We start from the raw sequence: 24,033 nt of genomic DNA on the forward strand, positions 1-24,033 counted from the left end.
GTGGCTTATAAGCAATACCTGCTAATATTGATTTTACTCTCTAAGTATTTGTTAAAACGTTTATCTGTTAGCACTGGAGGTTGTTTAGTTCCAAGCAGCAAACAACTTCACAAATGGAAGCTTCAAAGTATTACTTGTCCTTTCTTAACAGCATGTAGTCAGCACTTTTTGCATTCAAATCATGTGACTTTTGTACTTTTCACCAAATTTCAGTAAAACCTGCTAAATTATATTTATGCTCATAAATAAACAATTCCAATTGCTCTGATTTATTTCAAAGACTGTTGGCGTTACTATGAAGGCTGATACTAAAACCACCTAGAGAAAAGGTAAACACTTTAAAAGGAGAGTTCTCGCTTGTTTTGTATTATTGTGGACTATCCAAAAGTATTTCCATCTGTAGCTGTTGCAGGAGGATTTGAGCATGTGTTCTGACATTGATAGAATTCTTCTCTAGACCATGCAGAAAATAGGCTCATGTTTACAGATTTTTGTTTGCTTTCTTTTTTAAGAGCTAACCTGAATGAGTGTCTGTGTTATGTTACTGACATTGTTTACTTACTTTTAGTGATTATCATTTGTTGAAATTTATGTTGGGAGCTCTTTATCTGACCTTCTAGGTCCAGAAGGACTTGGTTTCACTGTGGTTACCAGAGACTCTTCAGTACATGGCCCTGGTCCGATTTTTGTGAAGAATATTTTACCAAAAGGTGCAGCAGTGAAAGATGGTCGTTTGCAGTCAGGAGACAGAATCCTGGAGGTTAGGATAAACATCCATTGTATTTGCATTGTTGAGTATTGATCGCTTGTTTTGGCATAAATATTTTATAATATATACTACTGAAGTATGGAATTAAAATTCTTGACCTTTGTTTTAGAAAAATATTTTTTGTGGCTTTTGTTTGTCAACAAGTATTTTACACCACAATTTGGAAAAAGGTGCTTTTCACAAGGGTCCATGTGATGTTTGAACAAGGCAGATCTGGTAACATCTTGTTTCTTAAAGCAGATAAATATATCAATTTAGAAACAAAACATGTCTTGCCTCTTCAGCCATGTCCAAAAATCTCTGATTAATATCTAAGGCAATTTTGCTCAAATTGGTCTGTTTAAAATTTTCAGATATCTTGTGACTTACAATCTCTAATGGGTTATTTCTACTTACTAACCTCAAAAAGCTCTTAAGGTAAACAGTTTTAATAATACTTAGGTCTTGTTTTTATACTTTTCATCTTCAAAGTGCTTTACAAACTAATTAAGCCTCACAAACCCCCTGCAAGGTGGTTAAGTACTACAGACCTGCTTTCACAGATGGTGAAAATAATGGGAAAAAGGTTAAGTGATTCGTGCAGGGCTGGAGGGGGAGACAGTGTGGGAGCTGTTGCTAATTCTTCTTTGCTCTCAGTCACTGAATGACACCTGTGTTAGGTGAGGTGAAAATGAAAAAAACCAGTCGTACTCACAGATATGACATCCTCTCTTCTTTTGTTTCTGGTAGGTGAATGGACGGGACATCACTGGCAGGACCCAGGAAGAGCTTGTAGCTATGCTGAGGAGCACAAAGCAAGGGGAAACTGTCTGTCTTATTGTGGCTCGTCAGGAGGAGGCCTTTCTACCTCGAGAGCTGGTAAACTTGTTATTTTGCCCTGAAGAGTGATATGGAAACAATTCCATGTTTTAAAACTAGCCCAAGAAATAGAAATGAACTGTTGTTGGCTGAGAGCCAGTGAAGGGTAACTGTATAAGGCTTGTGTTTGAGAAGTATTTATACTTACATTTGATTTTGATGGGTATTTGATTTTATCTACTTTAGATGCAATTCCATAGAATCTGATTTTTCATCCATAAAATGACATCATAAGCATAACTCACAGGAGAATATTGCAAATGAATCTTGTAACTGTGAGGTCAAGCATGACTGAAAATGGATTATTGTCTTTCACAAAAGCAACAAACTTTAAACCAGAAGTTTAAAGTGCATGTAATGAGTCCTGCAGCTTATCAGTAACAAATTAGTGAGGGTGGCTGCCCCCAGGAGATGCATCTTTGAAGCCAGGTGCCAAACTGCAGGAGTGGTGAGGAATAGAATTCCATTGCACTCCTCAAATTTTGGAAGCAAGCTTTTCCTTGGCTCCTAGTCTTTGACTTAATAGGCTCTTTCATGTCCAATTTTGTTCTATCTCAAATGCTTAATTTTCACTTTTTTTTTTTTTTAAACACTGGCATGAAACTGTGTTCTCCTTTTTTTCCTCACATACACAGAGGAGGACTACATCAGTGTAAAAGTGCTATCTGATACATACTTGTTTCCCCTCAAAGAAGGTCATCTCTTTGGTCGCCTCTTCCTTATCTTGATTGATGGCTATACTTGACCTTTCATTAAGAAGTCCTCAGGATAAGGGAAGGACAGCATTTCCTGCTTTTGTCTCATTTTATCTCCTTTAAAGAACACAAACTGCCTTCATTTTTTCCTTAAGATGCCAGCTTCTTGCTTTTCCTTTTGCTTTGGACTGTTAGCAGGATCTTCTACAGAAATCCTCCATTATGTTTTCTCCCCAAACATTGCTGACAGTTTTCCTCTTGTTTCCTCGTTACCAGTTGGACCTTGTTGAGGTATGGGTGTCTGTTGCCTATGGCTAAGAAGTTGGAGGGGAGTTCAGGTTCTCTCATGTGAGCCTTTCCTCTTGTGCCACTGATGCACAGTTTTTCCTGTAGTAGAGCAATGGTGAAGTGTCCTAACAAAACTATTTTTGTTTCCATTTTCTTTTTTTATTGTGTAATCTTTAAGGAGTATAATGGCAGAATATTTTCAGCCTTGTAATTGGGCATTTGTTGTCAATGATTCCCAAAGCACCACAGTCATTGTAATGCTCTGTTTATTAAGCCCTGAGCTGTAGAGTCAGTGCCTGCGTGGATTGGAGGGAAATATCTGAGTCTGAAAGTACTAAATTAACGATGATGTTTAGGATTTCTTTTCTTCCACCAGCTCTTCTAAATAAGTGCTTACTTTTTTGAAAAGGCTACCTATCAACAGTTTTTTCTTGCCCTTTTTTAAAGTTATATAAGTTACTTGAAAAATGTACTTTTAAAGAAAGTATATGTTCTTCTTTTCTCTCTCTTGTTGCCCCAATATTATACATTATTTTGTGTTGTCATAATACAAATTCTCTTGGAAATCACTGTAACAATGTATGGTTATAAAAGACTGGAGAATCTATAAGCTATTTATAATTTTTCCCTGCCACAATTGCCCGCTATTAAATTCTAGCCACTACAGCAAGGATTAACTACCTTTCAAAAGGTGACTTACTTATGACTGGAATGATTGAAATCCAGAAAGTTAGCCACATTAATCCTGCTGGCTTGACCTTCACTTAAATTGCTTTCTCTGCGAAAGAATGATGCACAAGTGATGGCCCTTACTGTAGCGGTAATGATATGTGAATTCTAATACTGTTCAGTGTTTCTTGTTGTCCCAATCAAGTACAATATAATACAAATGTGAGTTACTGAAATACCTTAGATAATTTGATGGAACCAGCCCTTCTAAATTAAAAAGCCTTTCAGGAACATCTGTTTGGTAGTTCACGGCAAAAGTGTGTCTTACCATCCCACTAAGCTACCAGATGTTGATGCTAACGTGATGCTTGTTAGAATTCATGAGATGACTGAGAATAGTCTCAGAAACATTAAAAAAAAAAAATTAAAATTGGTTTAGCTTTTTTGTTTGTTTTTAGCTTTAGCCATGATACTACATTGGACTAATCCTCTGCTACCTCAAAAGTTACAGTGCTGTTTTGATCAAAGAGGAAAAAAAAAAAAGCCAGCACTTAAAGTGTTTGTTTTTGTAAGGAAAGGCAGTGGATAATCCATTATTTTTCAAGGACAGCTGTAACTGAATGCTATGAGTATGTAACATGCATGCAGAGTTTGCCTAAATACTTGGGGGTTTTGTTAATGTCTGGCAATAATAGGGTGATTGCTTTATATCAGCGTTGTTCTTGATTTGAGCAGTTCTCCAAGGACTGTAATCTGGGAAGCTGTTTTCTTTAGTTTCCCTGTTACCTGTTGAAAGGGAAAGGAGAAGGACTGCATAGCAAATGTCCCCACTCCTCACAGCTTCCTGTGGCAAAGATGCTTCTGGAAGTTGGACCCACTAGAGACACAAACCCACTTTTGTGCATGTGGCTCCACTGGAGCTGGGTGCCTACATTGATTTCTGGAAAGAATTGGATAGATGCATGCACACAAAGCAAATAATGTAGCAAAGTAACAGTGAGTGGGGTTTGGTTGCCTGCATCTGTAATAACATAATTTGACTTTACCTCGTAACAAAACGGCAGTTTGGAGAAAGCTTGGTCTCGCGAATATTTTCTCTTCAGTAAGCTAGATGGGAGCAGAGTTTGGGGGTTTTGTTCCTGTGATCTATACAGATGAATTACTAGCAAGTAGAAAAATATATTCAGATTAGCAAACCTTTACCACACCAGTCGAGAGAGATGTAGTATGGGTGAGGATGAATCAGGGTTGTAAACAGGCATTATTAAATCATAGGGAATTGGGGCTTCAGTTACGCTAGCCCATGCAGTATCTGAGAGTTGTACAGTTACATTGTTTGCACATAATGAGGGAATAAAATAGAAAACCCGATCTTTGTAGTGTTGTTACAGCTTCAAAAAAAGAAAAGGACGATCTAATGAGATTTATTTTTTTTTTTTTTATTGAAGCAGATCAGTGGAGTTGAATTTGGACCAACCACAGGCTGTCCTCCTTATTATCCAGTTAGCCAAATGTTCCCAGTAATTCATGCCAGCTGTTGACAATGTAGCAGCTGAGTAAGGAGCCGATTCCAAAACTCAGGGGAAGATCTTGATTTGCTTAATTACCACAGTCTACAGAGTGGCTGGTGATTAGTGCATTCTTTAAGGTGCATTTGGTTTTAACTGTGTAACACTGATTATTTTCTAAAGGATGGTGAATATTACTGAAAGAAACTGGCTTAACTGAACAGGTTTGGATTTTCCGGCTCGTATCAAAGTAAATGGAATACATATCAAACTGTGGCTATTGTTCTGTTGTGTTTTGAAAATACAGTGTTTTGATCATGTGTATTTGTTGCATTTTGTTTTTTCTCCAGGGAGAATGTGTGATCTGAAGGTTCCATTTCTTTTAATAGTGATATAAAAATCACTTATTACCCTTTCTCTTTCTCTATCCCTGCATTGGTATAACAAGCAAAACTACTTGAATGAGAACAACTCTGGTGTAACGCATTCTGCGCCATGACCCTATGCAAGGCTTTATTCTTGTTATTTTTCATGAGCCTTCAGGATAGTGGATATGATGCATGTAAGCAGAGGAATGTGCCAGTTCTGCAATTGCCAGAAATAATATAGCAACAAAAATATTTCAATGTGTTTTTCTTTAAGTTGGAGCAGATACATAGTGTAAGTTTTGCATATACTTTTTGTTTGTTTGTTTTAAAGATAGCTTTGACTTACCACTTTCAACTGTAATCACTATTTCTATGGTTTCTGATCCCTGAAGAATGGAGGAGGAAAGGAAACAAACCAGCATTTTTACAATGAAAGCTAAAAGAACAACATTGTATATAGTGTAGTGGTTGATCTTTAAGTCTGAGTCTTTTTTTACACATGTACTATACCAGGATAGAAGGAAGCAGGATGAGTGGCAATTTCAATTAAGTGTTTTTTCTGCTTACCATATGATTAACTTCTATGTTTCAGTCTTTCCCTAGTTAATTCTTTCCACTACCTTGAACTCCTGCACCTGAAGGAGAACTTGTTTGCCTGAAGTGTTGTCCTTTTTGTCTTTAATATTCAAAGCTTAATTTCTATTACTTCCTTTTAATTGTTTCTTGCCTTTTTATGTGCAGAAAATAATAGATGAAATTTCAACCTAGACTTAACCATTTTTGCATCTGTTTTTGCAGGTCAAACCAGTGATTCTAGTGCTCAATTAACCAGAAATAGTCGAGTAATTTGTCAGAAAGCGATTCCAGCAAGTACCAATTCTCTGTTGTGTTATCTCTATTCAAAGGAAACAGAATCTGATACGAAAAAAAAAGTCAATATACATATATTGAATTTTAATAACATACACAAAATTCAGATCTTGAATGGTTCTGCATAATGAAGAGAAGGCTATTGTGAATACACATGGCACCTTTCATCTTGAATAATTTTATAAACTACGTAGATTTTTTAAAGTCCTGTTTTTTTTCCAAGAACTTTTGAAGGTGTTTAATTTTGGACCTGTAGATTCTCTTTATCTAGAATAGTTCTTTATCTAGAATAGTTAAGAAATGGTCTGTATCTTTTTAGGGTGAAAACATTGTGTAGTGCAGCCCCTCAAAGGTTCTCAGCTTTCATTATGCATTTCAGAAAATGGTTACTCGTTCATTATAGCTTAGATTACTGGAAACTATGCACTGAGGTTTGTTGATTAGTTACTGTGCTTGTTATAAAAGTCAGTAAGAGATCACTGTTTAGAAGGAACATGGCGGCCTTTTCTATCACAGTGTGGCAAAAAGTATCCCTTTATTTAGCCCGGGTTTTTTGTGGGACTCCCTAATTTACCAAAGGGGAATAAATTGCTTGAATAATTCATGTATCTTTAAAAAGTGGTTGAGTTTTTTTATTTAAACTAGATCCAACAATTATGCAATGGCAGAATGAGCTCTTATATGCTGTGAAGTGCCAATATAGGTACCAGCATAGCATATATGTTTACTGTGCTTTTCCGTGTGATAGTGGTATTCATCATTTTCGAGACAGCAAAGACCTTATTGCATCTGGTCTACTCTTGCTTTCTCTGTCAAGCCCATCAAAATGCTATGAACCAGCAATAGTTTGTCCTTCAGATCCCACTCTTCCTACTTTCCAGCAAATATGAGGAACCTTAAAATGGTGGTCTGAAAGCTCTGATCATAGCACTCATTGCCTGAGGTACTCTCCCTGCTGGTAAAGAAAAAGTTAGAGTGGAGACAAGCAAGGAGAGAAAAGCATAATGTTACTTTTACCACGAGGTATTTTATTTGCTCACAGGTTTATTGCCCAAAACTCCTCAGTTGAGAAACCCTAACTCAGAGTATTGGGAAATGAAAACTGTTTACTTGATAATATCAGTCTCAGTTCTGGTGTTGTCCAAACTTGTTTGGCAGCCCACTTTAATCTATGAAATCAGAAGTATGTATGCATCAGAATAGAGGCATATAAAATCTGACTCTATCAGAAATTGAGTCTACATACATTTTAGATGCATTTATCCAGATTTACAGTATTTGCATTTAATAAAACCAAGGTATTTGGGCAATTCTTAAATCTTACTGGCAACTATAGTACCTTGCTATTCATAAGGGTCACCAGATTTATTCCCTGTACCATACGAAAATTTCAAAAAAATTTCTCTGCCTTAGAATCCATGAAAAAAGTTTTTCTAGGCTGACTTAACGTAAAATGTGGTGTTTGAAGTAGACATAAGAGAATTAGACACTGCTTATTGCTTTCTTTACTATCCCCTTAAAACAGTAACCAGTAAATTGAGTAAAGAGTTTGAATATCAGAGTGTTGTGACCTGTTTGCCTGGAATATATTCTGAAAGTATACGGTAACAGCAATCCTAAATTCACCCTGAAAATACCATGCAGTCTTCCATCTTCATGAGTAATAAAATTTTAGGATCCAAGTGGCAAGATATAATAACTGCATAAGGCTCCAGCTCAGTAGGGTGCTTAAGCACATGGCTAACCCCATACATGGGATGAAAACGGGTGTTTTCACCATGGGGCATGCCTTGATTTTCCTACATGTTTCCATGATGTTTCCTACAGTTATGTAACTTAAAAGGTTAAGCAAGACTGCATTTTTAAAAGTTTTAAAAGAGCACTGCCACACCAAATTACAAAACTCTTTTGCAAGGACAAGTCATTTCCTTGGGTAAAACTTGCTATGGGATCTTGAATAGGCATGTCAGGCAAACTGGAGACTCTCCATTTTGAAGCATCCTGTGAATTCAAATAGTAAACTGTGAAATGCAATGTATCTGCCTTGGATGAAGAGCTGAATCTAGCTTTGTCAGTTTTCAAAGCTATAATTCCAGAGAGTCTACATAATTCAAACCAGGACCATTTTATCTAATATGACACAAATTTGTAGTGTGTTAATGTAAAAAGTATCCAAGTACAGTGTAATATATCTCTATGGATTTGCTATCGGCTTTTTTTGTCTTAGCAGGGTATGCCATTAGTGACCACTTAGTTTTTATTGCAGTACGGAATACAGATGATTTTAAAGAAACCTATATGAAAGCATCTGTCAGAAATGCTAAAGATGAATACATGCAGCAATGACTTCAGTTATTTACTAGATTGTGACAAGATTACAGCAGTGCGTTACCTTCAAGTATTATTTTCAAGAGCATTACTGTATATCTGTTGCAAAATAGCATAGATTTTATAGTGAGCGAATGAGCTGTCAGCAAAGTATTTCTTAATTGTGGCTAAGCTCTTGGAAAGAGTATAGAGAACAGTGCAAATAAGGAGGTATCTTCTTTTCAAGCTTTTCTGCCAATAGTAGTTATATGGTGCCACAATTTAAATGCTGCTCTTTAACTTTTACAGGTTTTTTTTTCAGAAAATAATTGCAAAAGCATGTAAATGTCTTATTTCCTTCATAAGCCTTTGAAAATAACCCTCTTGGGTCTCTTGCCTTTTGCTCTCGGCTCTGAATGGCACTCCAGGGAGTTGGCATCTCTTATCAGAAATGAGCAGCCAGGCAAGGGGCAGCCAGCATATTGAGAGACCATAATAGTGTGTTGGTCAAGGGCACCAGACAGGTACTGAAAGGTCTCTTGTTGTGTTAAACAAATGCTATTTCCTTCCTGCCTTAAGTGGGAGCTAATTTTTTTTGTAAGCTGCTCTTTTGGCAAAAGAACAATAGGGATAAATAAGGCAACCTTTCCAGTGAGAGATATGCATTAGATTATCATAAATCCACAGATCAAAAGTGCTGTGGTCAATGAGAACAGGCATTGTAAGATTAAATAAAAGGACTAATTGAAAGCGGTGTCCCATGGTAGACAAAGGATTGACACAATATTGAGTAGATATAACCATGGACTAAGTAGAAAGCGGAAGAATACAATGCACGCTACTTTTTTTCAAAGGTTACGATTCTGTTTGTACTGGTGACTGAGTAGGTTTTGTGTGTCGTAAGAATAAGAGAAGGCTAAAAGTATATTCTATCTATTCTTTAAAATACTGAGAATTTGTTGGTGAGGCTTAATTATATACCAGTAAAAATATTAGGTCTTTTTAAGAATCCTTTATTATAGCCTTTTAATTAAGAAATCACAGACCTGAGGTAATAGATGTGCTTCTAAATATTAAATAAAATCATTGGCAGAACATCAATTAGTCAAATGTGTCCTGAGACTCTTAGATAAAGGTTTTCAATCTGTATTGCTGAATGTTATTTAGTACATATTATTAGGGCTTTCTGCTCTCAAATCTAGCAAACTCTGTATTCTCTCACCTTCATGTACACTCTTCTGAACTTCTCTGTCTGGTTTGTGGTGATTCAGTAAATGTCAGAATTGATTTTACTGAGGTTCCATGGAGGTATCTCAGTAGATTAAAACATTCCTGTCCTGATTTCTCTTCTGAGGGATGGTACATGTTTGGGTGTTTGCTCAGGTGAGTCTGGACAGCAAGCAGAAAGATTGGCTCTTAGACTTCCTCTGACTGTTGCACTCTTGTCCAGGAGAAACCACCTGGAGAAAGCAGGTGGTGTCTTCCCCAAGCAGTTGAGAGAGCTCAGGAACTATCTAGAGTGCTGGATGGTGCAACCAAGAGGGTGCTTTGCATCAGGAGCTGAGGCTGGCAGACTCCTATAAATAATAGGGAACAAACATCAGCAGGTTGCAGAGGAGACCAGGAAGAGACATGTGCGTATCTAGAGGGGACCTTTTAGAGATTCTTGCAGCTGAGGATGCTGTTGAAAGCTGATGGCAAAGATTTAACAAAGCTGAAGGAAGGATCTGCCCAGCAAGGACAAAGTGAGCAGTGGAGATTGATCCCACCCTTCCCCCACCCCACCCCCCAAGTTTTTTTTACTTTTAAACTTTATTATTTTTAATATATATTTATGTATTATATGTTATATAAAAATAATATATATTTTTAATATATTAACATATAATATATATATTTAATTCTTATTTTTAACCTGTTTTGCTGTTGAGTAAGTTTTATTGATACTTAAGAGTTTAAAATCCCTTTTGCTGTCTTCAGTGCATGCATCTTAAAGGAAAAGTACAGGCCTGCCAGTCTCAAAGCTCTTGCCAACTTGAGGTCTCATCACTTGGCTATCTGGACTTTGATTTATGTGAAGATTTCTCATTTATCATAGTACCATTGAGTGAGTTACCTATGTCTGCAATAGGGAATAACTTCAGTGATATACTATCATTTAATTCCTGAAGTGCTGAGATGTGATACATTTGTCATGGAAAATACATGACGTGATTCTTGACTGGGTAATTTATAACATTAAACTGTAAGTTTTTCCTGGGCTAGAAACATGTTTGTGTTGCAGCTCGTTTCATTCAGTCTGTGTTTGAGTGAATTCAGATTCTAGGATGATCTTGAAGTAAGAAGTTATTTCTAGGAGAATTCAAGGTTTAGTGCGTTGGAGAGAACTTCCTTTACCAGACCATAATTCAGCTGATGGTGGTTGCTCTATTGTAAAGTATTGATGTCTTGGGATAATGTTTTAGCAAAGTCAGGGAAATAGAGGCAGTGGGAATCCAGCTCTGTGAGTCACTAGCAGGATTTAATATTCATACCTGCGTATTCTAGGAACAGGGACCATCACTCATGAAATTAGTTGCCCAAATGAAGCAGCTAATTGATGAGCTCTTAACTTGAGGATAGCTGGAAATCTTTTTGGTCATCAGTGAAAAAGCATTCCTTGGGAAGAGCGCTATCATCAGGATAATAGTTTGAAACTGTTTAGCGAGTAGAGGATGAAATCAAGCTGCCAGGTTCTGTTCATCCCCTTTTTATTTCTCCTCTGTTTTTCCTCATTTGTGCTGCTTCTCACATTCTCCCAGAAAGGAAAGTTGTAAATCTTTTATTTGCATCAAAGAGTCTTGATGTTATAGGCTGACTACCAGGCATTTGCTATCAGATGCCATGCAATGAGTAGCAAATGAAAATTTTAAGGGAATAAAGACAGAGTTTACTTAGTTTTATAATTCTTCATTGATTTGTAGATGTACATCTTCTTTCTGGTTACCCATCCCTGTGAAATCATTGAAATGTCATTCACCCTCTTTCATGACTAACAAATTTTTGATAGTACTATTGAACAAAATTCAGCGTTATTTTTCAATCATCTTTTGCTCGATCTTAGGGCAAGGCTGAATATAAATAATGAAAAGGAGAGATTTTTAGGATAATTGGACTATGTTGAACAAGAAACGCTTGTGAAGGACTTTAGGGAAGATTAGGGAGTTCTCCAGTAATAGGTAAAAGCAGCTGGTTTTTAAACGTAAATTAAATTTACTAAGGTTTTTGTATGATGAAGTTACCTGTTTCCCAGAGACTTGTAGCAAGGAAAATGGTAGTCAAATGTTATGAATTCTGAATTAGGTACTAAGGAAAGCAGAGGAAATGAAATACTGACAAAAATTTACTGCACTTGTCTAGTGTCCTGCTGAATACATCTTAATGTTTGGTAGATAACCCATCCAGGCATGCTAGATCCAGTGATCTAGTAGGTTACTTAACAAGAGCTAATGCACGGCATAGTTATGCTAAAGAAAGCTGGGAAATAGTACAGAACGACTCTGTTACTTTTTTTATTACTCTGCTTTTAGCAATTTATTTGTATCAAAATCTAAAATTGGACTAAGTTATGAAAAACTACATGTAGTACTGTTATCTTAGTAAGCTTATAGTGGGAGAGTTCTAATGATCACCTAGTCAGTCATTTTTCCCCAGTTATCAAGGGCGAAGGTTTTCTTTGAGACTCACCAACATTTTCTTGCCTGCTATTTAAGTGAGTTATTTCCAAAAATCACCTGCAAAGAAAAAGGGAAAAAATACTACTTCAAAGTGTTTTGAAGACTATTATTATGTCCCCTTTTAGGCTTCCCTCCCCCCCCACCCCCCCGAATCCCCCAAGGTTAAACAAGGTTTTTAGATTGCTGTCCTCTGGAATCCATCAGCTTGTTTCTTGAAGCCTAGAGCTGAGCACAGTGCTGATATGGAGCCTGTGACATGGAGAAGGGGACAACATCCTGTCTCCTACAGCCACCACTGCTCCCAGCACTGCCAAGGCCTTGGGCACAGCAGGGGGCTGCAGCCTTGTCATCTATGTCACAGGTGGGTCAGAGACAAGAGTGATAGTACAAATGAGAATGGTATTGATTAAAGTGCTTGGCTTAAGTTCAAGCAGACTCATCTGCCTAGTTTATTTCATATATTGGCTTGAGGGACATGTTTAGATTCTGTTGTCTTTGGGTTTTTACACGTCTGTGTTAACAAATGCATGAAGTCCTTAGCCTTAAATTGATGTCCATCTTGGAGCTTAAAGTGAAACAGGTAAGAAGCTCCTGGGAAAGAAGCTAACAAAAAAATCCCATATTTTTTTTCTTGACAAAAATACTGTGCCACCTTTTCCTTGAAAGTTTCTTTTTTCTTCAGAATAATAGACTTTGTGCCAGGGTGTACCTTCAGCCATCCCCATTAAAAATTGATCTGAATGTTCAGTTTTATATGAAGTCCAAGTTCATCTTGAGGTAACATTATAAAGCAATTTGTGACTGCATGGGCACTGGGAGCTTTTATGTCCTGTGATAACAAATCCCCCTCACTGCTTTCCTTGTGGTATTGGGAAAGACAAAACCAAAGTATTGACATACAGAAGGGGCAAGAGTCTGGTGCAGGTGTCATCGATTAAAGTGGAAGAATAGCAGCAGCACACAGGAACTGCTTGCCTAGGGCGCCTGGAGATTGATATGAAATAGGCTCCCTAGGTAGAATAGAAGGGCTGCAGGAAACATCACGTCTGGGACCCTGAGAAAAATTTCTTCTATCCAAACCTGGACAGGATATGTCATCTGAGTAGAGTTCTGATCTAAGAATTCTGAATCAGCTGATGGGAATAAGTGCATTTTGAAAAACAGTCTCTATATCCATAGCTAAGAAATAAAAGTTACATATTTGTAACTGAGAATTTTCTACTTCTGGTGAACAAAGACAAAAGCACAAATGAGTAACACAGGTACTGGAGATGGGTGCTGGCCTCAAAACAATTGTTGCTCTTAATGCTTTGTCATTTTTATATTTGGCAGTTAGGCAAATTATGTTGACTTAATATCATGTAGTTACATTGCAGGAAGAATTTGAGCATAGTGCATATTGGGATTCAGGTTTGTAGTCCTAGCTCTCTGCTTGTGCAATTCTTCTCTAGCCTGTAACTGCTTCTCATCAGTGAAAAGGCATCTGAAAGAAATGAAAGTATCCTTAGTGGTTACTGTTTCTAATTTTTTTGTTGCTTCGGGATGTTAATTTCTGTTCTTAGTTCTGTGATCGTACTTCTTGTTGATCAGACAGCATAATAGATGAATATATGGGACTACTTTGGCTGCTGAGAAAACATCGGTGCTGCTGGCACCTTTGTTGACAATTGCCTTGGTACTGTATATACTGCAGCTTAGGCCCTGGAAATGATCCTTCATTATGTAAGAGGAGTAGCCCAGCTACTACACTCTTCCTTGTGTGTGGCCTCTACTTGATAATTTAATGTAAGACTTTGACATCCTTGAAAGTAGCCAATAGTCATTTTTTTCAACTTATGCTTGTCTGTGTATTTCATTTTCATAGGTTTTTTTTCTATTAATTTTTTAACACTACTGTTATAAAGAATAGAAAATGTCCAAATGACAAGAAACATAAGCTAGTTAATTGTCTTAGAGTTACCTGGAGAAGAAAGAGTCGAATAAAATCAGATGTGATGCGTAAGGTCTTTTCCACTAATACTTTTCATGAACACTTTACTGTATAGTAGGTCTCCTTATCCTGGTTTTATATCTGTACAGTGCCAGTATGAATATTTTAGGCAAGGATTTGATTTTGTTTAATTTCATTATTCTAACCTGCTTTAAAAACAAACTCACTCCCCACCACCATCTTACAACCCTACAAAGCTGGAGATACAGTATACAAAGTTCTTTCTAATCTTTCCTAGCTATAGATACTTGACTTGGCAGTCTTGTAAACAACAATTTAATCTAGGAAAAGTCTTGGTATCAACCTGTATCAGAAGGAAAGAAATCCCAAACCTCTATGGAATAAAAGTATGTACAAAGGGAGGTAGTGCGGAATAAGTTACTGTGTTTTCAATTCTCACCCTCACTTTTGTTACACCAGCTTCCCTCTGTAGACAGGTTTAAGGGAAGGATAATTTTTTTTTAAGGATGAAAATCAGTTTTCAGAGGGGAATGGGATTTAACAGTATAACAGTCATTACAGTTTGTGAGCTACATGTAAAGATGTTGAGAGTTTTATGGCTTACATTTTAAATGCAGCTGTGTTTAAAATAAATGTCTCATATTCTGCTGCAACATCAGTTTTATATCATGTCAAACTAAGCTATTTTACCTTCTGTTTAGTCATATTCCTAGATGTCATTAAAAAATAACATTTTAAGCCAGATCATGTGACAAAATGTCAGCTAAATGCATTGCTGGTTATAAGGCTGCTTCTTCAAGCTATGTTCTGGAAGACTATTTCGTGTCATATGAACCTATGGATACAACAAGTTTATGCATTGTCTCTGCCCCCTTTTCACCCATATTTTCATCCTTGTTTTCTCCAACAGAAAGGAGAGCCAAACTGCAGTATTCTTTCTCCAGAAACCACAGAGCAGCTGACCTTTGAGATTCCTCTGAATGATTCAGGCTCTGCTGGACTTGGTGTGAGCTTAAAAGGCAACAAGTCTCGGGAGACTGGAGCTGATCTTGGGATTTTCATCAAATCTGTTATTCACGGAGGTGCTGCTTTTAAGGTATGGAAGAAACACATCAGACGATCACTGTTAGAATTCCGATGTTTCTATGTTGGGTACTGAATCTCACTTGATAAGCATTCTAGGAACAAATATCTTTTTGTCACTCATTCCTTTAGGTGAACTGCAAATCTACTAATGTTTTGTCCCAGGATTCTTGTATAGTGTGTGGTAGGGGTTGCTAGAAGGAAAGTGAATTGGTGGAAACTTGGGGGTGAGGTGAGCATTTGGAAGCTGCAGGAAATGGGGAAGGATGAGAAGAATAAGGCTGCGTGGGTACAAGGAGAGCCTGCCTCCCAGCTTCCCCACAGCCCACTGAAGCGCATGGTATTTTTTTTTTGCATGCTGTTCAACTCAGTGGCAGAGAAGTTAGATATCTACGTTTATTGTCTATCTGCACTGCTTTTAGTCCTCACAAAGTGATACAGGCAGACTCATAAAACACAATCAAAGGACAAAATTTTTTACAAAAATTAGAAATTGGCAATTCTGTGAGGTTAAGGATTATGTGTTTAATTTTTGCTGTAAATAAAAAGGTAACACATCATTTTCTTTCTTATTTTATTCAAAATATTTTTTGCCATTGCAATAAAACTGCAAGCCTGGCATCAGTTGTTCAAAAGTTACCAATTGTTCCTGAGGTGGATTGAATTGGTAATATTAAATGGGTAAATGACAGTATTATGAATTGTTCTGCTCCATCTAAGCACCATACAAGGACCATTGTACATTTTTATGATTAAAAAGTATTTGAATTATTTACTAATCTTTAGGAAATCTGTTGACTGTATTTTTTTCCCAAATAAAACTTGAAAAAGGTAACTTTCTTGAAATTAGAAGCAAAAGCCTTAATCTTTCAGGGCTAGCATGTTTAACTGTTGTGCCATCCGTAATGTGATTTTTTTCCTCTTGTGTTATCTCAGCAATTCCTCACAGTCCTCTTTTCCGTAAAAATACCTTTTAATTCAGTGTATGTAAATTCCTCTACTGACATCAGCCTGCTGAGTAAGACAATTCACAGCATTAAAACTTTCATGATCGTTTATTTACAGCGGCTGGTAAATAGCAATAATCAAGGATTTAGCTTTGATGTGAAGGTTTAATACTTCCCTGCTTCTATTATTTACGTATCCTAGTCCCACAGTTATTTCAGAGCTCGGATCTTCTCAAGTATAACTGAGCCTGGTACATGCGGTTCAGAACACTGTCTGTAGTTAACTCAGGGCTAAAGGACAAGTGAGTAAGCTCATCTACTTGGTGTGTATCAGAAATGAGTTAAGGCACTATTGGCCAAATTAGGGCTGGATAAACTCAATTTATGTGCATGTCTGCTACACAGTACAACTCATTTTACTGCGAAAATGAGGCTGCCCTCCGTGCTTTCCCAGCTCTGTGTTCCCTGAGTAATTGTCCACACCGGTTGCAATGACAGTGTATATTGCCACAAATAAACTCATTGTTTTGAATAGCAAAGCTTGTAGAGCCATATTCCAGCAGAATTAGTGGGCTGGCTACCTGACTTGTCACATCATAGACATATAAGACAACCCTTTCTAGCTCCTTTCTCTTACCACTCTCTGTTCTCCTGTAGTTGCTCACTCCGGAGCAGTTAATTTTGTCTTGAGGGGTCTGCATACTAATAAAGCAGGACTTCTATGCTCACACCTAAGTAAATGGGCAACTGGCACAGTTAGTTGCCATGACTGGGAGATTTTGTCTTGTGATAACCTGTGGTCCTGTGACCTATCCTCTATTCTACCTCTTTATAAGCCTTTCATCAATTAGAACTGTGTAGTAACAGATCTGAGTGTAGGCTCCAGTGCAAATGAGATAGTAGCTGAGGTTCTAGCTTCAACCATAACTGTTCAGAGAATCTTTCCTATGTATTTTAAACAAGTGCCCACAGAATGCAGTCATTTTGGCAATGTCTTAAGAACGACAGTTTACTGTTGCATATGCATATAGAACAGCTGTCTTTCTCCTGTCTAATGATCTTTATATAGAACAAAACATAATCAATGGGTATAAACAATTAATAAAATTTCTTGTATCAAGTTAAAAAGTATGCATGTATTTTTGCATAAATATTTAAAGATGTCCTTATTGTCCTTATTTTAAATGTCTTTGTGTAGCAAGTTTTTAAATAAAATGCCTTTCTTTCCAGCTGCTAGTTGTCCAGAACATTTTCCCATGCTATTCATTGTAACTCTCTGAAACGTAGTATTATGGATTTAGACATGTGCATTTGCTTTTTGGTGTGCAAAGTTTTTTTGGGAAACTATGACAGGAGGAAATCATAATACTTACTGACATGAGAATTCTCTCACTATTTCTCACTGCTGCATTTAGAGTTTAAAATTTGTTCTGATTTTCTGATACCATGCTAATATAAGGGGGAGCTTTGTTCCCTTGTTTATACAGTCACCACCTGTCTTCAAAAGAAGACACGTAAACTTTGAACTTCAACACGTTTGTTTTACTTCTGAAGTAAATGCTCTGTCCTAATTCTGTATAAATGTTTTGATACATTAAATTTCTTTCACAAGTGTGTGTTTTAGAATGGAGAGTTACATATGAGATGCAGACAATTTTGCTTGGTTACTGGTATCCATTATCAGTCTGAAACAAAGGTCTGAAGAGAGGCCAACTTTTTAAAGTGTTTTTTCAAAAATCTTTTCAAATTAATCTGGTGCTGATGTGTTAGTAGCATTGCAAAGCACAGTAAGGGACCTGTAAAAAAAAAAAAAAAAAAAAAAAAACAAACCATAGGGGAAAATTGAAGTGTTTCATTCTATACTTTATGATTTTTTTGTCCTAGCTAAAGATTTTAGAAAATGTCAACGTATCTTGCATCATACATGCTACAGTAAGACCCAGTGCCTAGTTAACTGCTTTTGATACAAAAACAAATGAAATGAAAATGCCTTAATGTTCTTAGCTGGTGTTCTAACACTGTATACTGCAGGAATAAAAACCTAACTTTGCTGATTGAACCATTGTGTCTCTTCTTAACCTTGTTTTGTAATTTTTGGAGTGTCTATTTTTTTATCATCCTTAAGATAAAGAGGTTACTAGAATACTTGATACTTGTAATTACACAGAGCCTTTCATGTGAGGAAAACTAACATTTGATGGAGTTTAAATTTATCATCTTTCCCCATAACTTCAGGGATTTCAGCCTTATTAATCTCAAGACATCTTGGCTTTTCACTTGTGATGCGTTCCTGATAATCAGGTACTTGCTGTCTACTGCAGCTGAAATGCAGCAGAGCCATTATTAGAAATAATGGAATATTTTCTACGTGTACATTTGTTCAAATCAAACATGTTGTAGTTTGAACCTTTTGGGGGCTTCTGAGTGTTGTTGCAGTAAATATTGCTTGTTGTGTGCAGTGGATGGGGAAATTGGATGATTCCAGTAAATGCCATCAAGGAATTCCTTCTGAGAGAAGTGTCACTGATGTGATAAGGGAAATAACTAGGTGTGCTTTGATTAAAAACATCAGGCCATGAAGAACTTGGCATTATATCTCCCTGCTCTACTGTAAAAAGCATGAGAGTCTTGTGACTGACTGCCTGAATATGGTAGCCATGTGGTGGTAGGTTGTACCCTTGCTGTGAGTCTCCATAAAAAAATAAACCCAACATTTTTTCAATAAGCAAGGGAACAGTAACTTCACCCTTTATTAGAATAGCTCACTTGCAGTTTCAGAGATGGCATTTGAAAACTGTTTTCCTGAAATGCCAAATGTTATTTTTCTACTCAGAAGCCACAAAGAAACCTACCTTTCAGAGAGGAAAGAAAAAATGTGTTAAAACAACATTTAGCTTGTTTTGAGCCAAGCAGATTGTCTTGCAGTTCAGGCTTCTAAACCAGGCCATAACACCAGTGATGTGAAAATCTGTGTTTGGAAACTGTTTAGGTATTGGGATTTTTTTTTTCAGTCTTTAAAACGGCAAGAGGTTTTTTTCTCTGAAATAACTTCTACTTGACCATGTGTGAAAACAGTGTTCAGCTGTCTTCCAGCCTACCCTATACAGGTGACTTAGTGAGTGTAGTTGATCAGCATTTATAAAGCATGCACACCTTTTTTCTCCAATGGTAGTTGAAATGTTGAATTCAAGTTGAATTTTGTATTTAAGTGGAGCACTAACAGAGTGGGAAGAAGGGAAATGCATCAAAAGAAGTTGTTTAATTACTGACATTACAAAAATATAAATAAATACGAAGTCTCATACAAAAGTATTACAAGGCAAATTAAAAATCGGGCCAATTCAGAGGTTTCTGAGGCTGCAGTGTGATTCATTTAATCATATGTGTTGTGTTCAGGACAATTGCATAATCAACAGATGTAGTCATGACTAGATGCATTTGACAATGTATTTGTATATACTTTAGTAAGAAGCTTTAATGGATATTTATACATGGGTGTTTATCCACAGAAAGGAAAAAAGTAATCCAAGAACCTGTGGGACCATAGCAAGAGGACATGAGGACCTGTAAAATTTTCAGTCTTACAGAAACTCACAAAAAATAAAATCTTTTTTCCCTCAAACTCCTGCTGCTGTGAATGGCTCCATTCATTTCAGCAAATTTTGATAGAACACAAAGGAATTGCAACATGTGCAAATAATAAAACTCCCTGTTCAACAATTTAACTCTTCTCTCCCTAAACTTTAGCATGTGTGATGGCATCATTTTGTATGTAGAGAAAGGGTGGGGTTAACCTATTGACTTTGGCTGTATGTAAATTTATGTTGGCATGAAATATTCAGCAGAGAGGTGGGAGAGGTTTCATGATCTTTTCCAAATGGCATTGCTGTTCACTATCCTCCATTCCCATACCCCCGCCCAACCCCCTCCCCAAAAAAGTTTTATTTCTCTTCATTTTCCTTCACTGAGTGACTCATATCCCAATTCTGTCTTCCCATCTTCTTGTCCCTCCCAGTTTATTTTGGATTCTGGTGTACGCTGTTCTTCTTCAGCTCTGTGGCTGTTCATACTCTGCTGTGCTGACGATGTACCCAGTTCCAACAAAAATAACACTTAAAAAAGTTGGGTTTGTCACAGCTACTGTAGCTCACTTGAGCACAAATGACTTATATTTGACAGCAATAGCCAAATAGTTAATTGAACATCTTAGTGATAGAAAAAATAAAAATGGGATAGTATATATATTTTGGATTACTCAGATGCATGAAATATGTAAACAGTTCAGACGAGTGCCTTATGAAGAGTATGTAATGAGCCTATGAATTAATTAGATTCATTTAACCAAGCAATGTATTTCTATGAAAGTTCTTTCCTTGCTATTCTTTCTTCACTGTCCTTCTATATTGAATGTCTTCAGTTTCTTACTTTCTCTTCCTTCTTTGAGGTCTGATGCCAACCTGATAATTGTGAACTTGACAAGCTTTAATAGAAACTCTTGTCCCTTAAGTAAATAGACCTTATTTTCTTGTTAAAGAGAAAAAAGTCCATGGCACATGCTTTTATGAAAAGAAATAAATCACAGATGATAATGGCAACAGCAATAGGACTTGTAAATCACAAAATAGCAGTGTCCACAATTTTATTACACCCACAAATGTCAGTTAACCTTGGCAATGGAATGACTTTTTTCAAAGCATAGGCTACTTGATATGGCTCAACCCTAATTTTGGTTTTGGCAGCAGGTTGGATGTTAAAATACATGGACAGCATTAATTAAAATAAAGATACTTAAGTCTTAATGACCATTCTGAACTGAGAACACTACCCAGATGGCATGGTAATTGTGACAAGATAAACAATAGTGAGACTATAAGACAAAATTTTGGAGCTGTTTCTTACCAGACCCTGATAGCAGATAAGAATGCATGGAAATATGTTGCAGTACTCCATGTTGCACTGTAGGTGCTAACAGCTATGGTGTGGGTCCTTTAACTAACCAAAAGCTCCTTTTCTTGTTTTCATTTTAGAATTGATACAAATTAAATTCTACATGCAAGAAAACTAGCAGCATGTGCATGCAATTCTGTGTTTATAATGGCCCTATGAACTCTTACCAAAATGTAGTAAATGGATGGAAAAAATGGTCAATTAATGGACACAGATTTTTTCTTTTTAAAGACCTGGTGCTATGCAGTCTCTTGACTCTTAAATTTTAGAAAGCAACATCTGATTGTCAGCATCTTTCTTTCCTGCATGTAGGACCTCTGCCTAATAATTCTTTATTTAAAAAAAAAAAATAATTTTGTTTTTATTTTTTGCTTGTAGGATGGTCGTTTGCGAGTAAATGATCAACTTGTTGCAGTAAATGGGGAGTCACTTCTGGGCAAGTCAAATCATGAGGCTATGGAAACACTGAGGCGCTCCATGTCCATGGAGGGGAACATTCGTGGGAGGATCCAGCTGGTAGTTCTCCGGAGACTAGAGTTGCAGACAGAGGTGAAGCAATAAATGAATGCATTTATTAGATAAATGTCTTTCCAGTCCCACTGTTTTTGCATACAAGAGATGATGGCTAAAGTCTTGGTCACAGATTGCTCCTCCTGGCAGAATGAATTCTTGACTTAATGGAGTCAGAATTCAAAAAGTGTTTCCTGGTCTCGCTGTTCCTGTTGAGGCCAGGCTAAAAGTTGCCTCTTGCTTTAATTTGACAAGTATTAGAACAAAAGCAACTGTGGTCCCAAAAAGGGTTAATTTAGGATTAACATGTTGATGTAATTTTGACTATCTGCTACCTCCTCAAGGCAAATAGCTGGGATACAGATGAATTGAATTCTGGTTTCATTTGTTGTCATGATGAGAGACCTTAATGTCTTAGTGTAATTTGGATTTTATTGGATTTTACTTCAGTCTTGCTTTTTCTTTTCCATTTGTATATTAGTTCACTTTTTGTGCGTGTGTGTGTTCTTCTGGTCCTGTCCTGTCCCTCAACAATTTTTTTTATTTTTTATTTTTTTTTTTAACCTTCAAGGAATTAATATTTTACTTTCCCAGGTCAGATGAAGGTCACCCCTTCAGGATGGGTTTCTGAGTTGATTAACATAAAACTTGCTTAAGCAAGGTAACAAAATAAGAGAAGAAAGAAATTTTAGTGTTTTCTAGACCTCATATAAATTGATGTTTGCCAATTGCCTCTTATTTTGAAAAGGATTGGTTCTATGATCTCTCTTGTTTCCGCTCTTTCATGCATGCACATGCATAAGCACACTCCTTCATCTTTACATAAATAACATGTATGTATGTCTAGTAGCTGCCCCTACATCTCACCCCAGTTTTAATTTTGACCCTTGAGTAAATATTTTAATAGTTTTTCAACATCTGTAGATTTCCTTAAAATAAAAATACATACAAGTAAATTTGTGGTATAAAAGGTTGTAATAAATCCTGTTATAGAATTCCAAGAGTTGATTTCAAGTTTCTTATTTAATAAGCATTGCTGGAACATTTTAAAATGTTAGGAACAATCATGTTTGTGGGTATATTTGCATAGATTATCAAAAGGGGGAAGAGAATACATTACCTTTTAGTATAATTAACTCAATATTTTCCTGATAACTTTTCTATTTGAATTACTACCATCATTGATTGATTGAGAAATAGATTTATAAGTATATTGCTTTCCAATCATTATGCACTAACTTTGTTGGGAGGATACTTTGCAAGAGCTTCACTGATGTCAATCATGCCAGGAAAATACGAAAAATATTCATTAGCAGTTCTGAAATATGTTAGAGGAAAACACATTTTTGCTTTCCTTTTTTATGTGACATAGCATTATGCTGTAAGGAAGAATTGTAAAATATATATTTATTGTGCACTCTTGGGACATAAGAAAGATTGCTCACCTTCAAATAAAGCTCACTCCTGCAAGTTTTCTTCATTTAACAAAAGCCAAAATTTTTTTTAAAACTTCCTATCAGACATCAGATTGACCTAATAAAAGCATGAGGCTGCTTTTTATAGTTAAGTGTATAGTTTTGTATATCATCCAGATGTATTATAGAGGTAAATAATCTTGACTCAATCCCTATGAAGAATGCATAATGAGGTCTTGATTGAATCACATTCATTTTAGACAGGAATTAATTTTTATAGGGTTGTCTTTAGGTTCAATTGTAATTCCATTTGAGTCTGGAGACCACAGCAGAAATGGGTTGTTACCCATTCTTTCCTTTCCCCAAAACAACTTCCTGAGTATTGCATCTCAGCTTGGTACAAGGAGAATACGTTTAGAAATGCATTATTGTTTTTATTGGTCAGGACACTAATGGAGGTCTTCCATGGCAGTTATGTTTTATAAGCTGAATACTCTAATTAGGCTGGTTACTGATCAGTTGTTGGGATATTGATTGTGTCATTTATCAAAGAGCTGGAAAAGCAGATTTGTTTTTGCTGTTAATTTAAGGTTCCCTATCCCACTGGGTATAAGTCTCCAATGTAGTAGTAGTAGTTTGGATGTTGCAAGGCTTAATTTAGCTAGCAGTATCCATGAGAAAGTAGTAAATGTGGACTAGTGGCATAAGGAATCTTATGTAAACTAAAGAATTTCCATTAATGAGAAGAAACCGTTGTCAGTGTCTGTGTGGTGTGTGTGTTTCTGTACAGAGGTTCAAAATAGCCTTTTCGAGTGGCTTGTGCGGCACAGAGGAGGAGAGATTGTTGCATGTGCTGCCTGTCCACTGAGACTACGTTTGCAGCCATATTGTCACTGTGAGCATCCCATTTTGTGTTCTGAGGTGCTTTTTTGCCATATCATCATTATTACTTTTATTGTCATTATTCTATCTTTTTTTATTATTTTTATTATTATTAAGCTGGAAAGTCAGGTTGCAAGGTGATCTAACACGCTGTCTTTTTTTATGCGTTGGTTTGCAGGCAGTCACTTGCCAATGCATTAAACCTCTTGCATCATTTTACAAAGAAGTTATATGGGTTAGATACATGCAT

General features: G+C 36.6%; 1 protein-coding gene across 4 annotated transcripts in view; it reads left to right on the forward strand.

Annotated features, from left to right (window-relative positions):
- PARD3B (par-3 family cell polarity regulator beta) overlaps window positions 1-24,033 on the forward strand; it is a 423,552-nt gene that overhangs the window by 205,513 nt on the left and 194,006 nt on the right. For 3 of the 4 annotated variants that reach the window (XM_074145663.1, XM_074145666.1, XM_074145665.1), the window contains exons 12-15: window positions 621-760; window positions 1,499-1,627; window positions 14,910-15,095; window positions 21,355-21,525. In XM_074145663.1, the coding sequence (XP_074001764.1) occupies window positions 621-760; window positions 1,499-1,627; window positions 14,910-15,095; window positions 21,355-21,525 (626 nt within the window). The remainder of the gene's footprint in view (window positions 1-620; window positions 761-1,498; window positions 1,628-14,909; window positions 15,096-21,354; window positions 21,526-24,033) is intronic. The other variant, XM_074145664.1, reaches the window with a different exon arrangement.

The sequence above is a fragment of the Numenius arquata genome, chromosome 3, assembly GCF_964106895.1.
Source record: "Numenius arquata chromosome 3, bNumArq3.hap1.1, whole genome shotgun sequence".
Lineage (NCBI taxonomy): Eukaryota > Metazoa > Chordata > Aves > Charadriiformes > Scolopacidae > Numenius > Numenius arquata.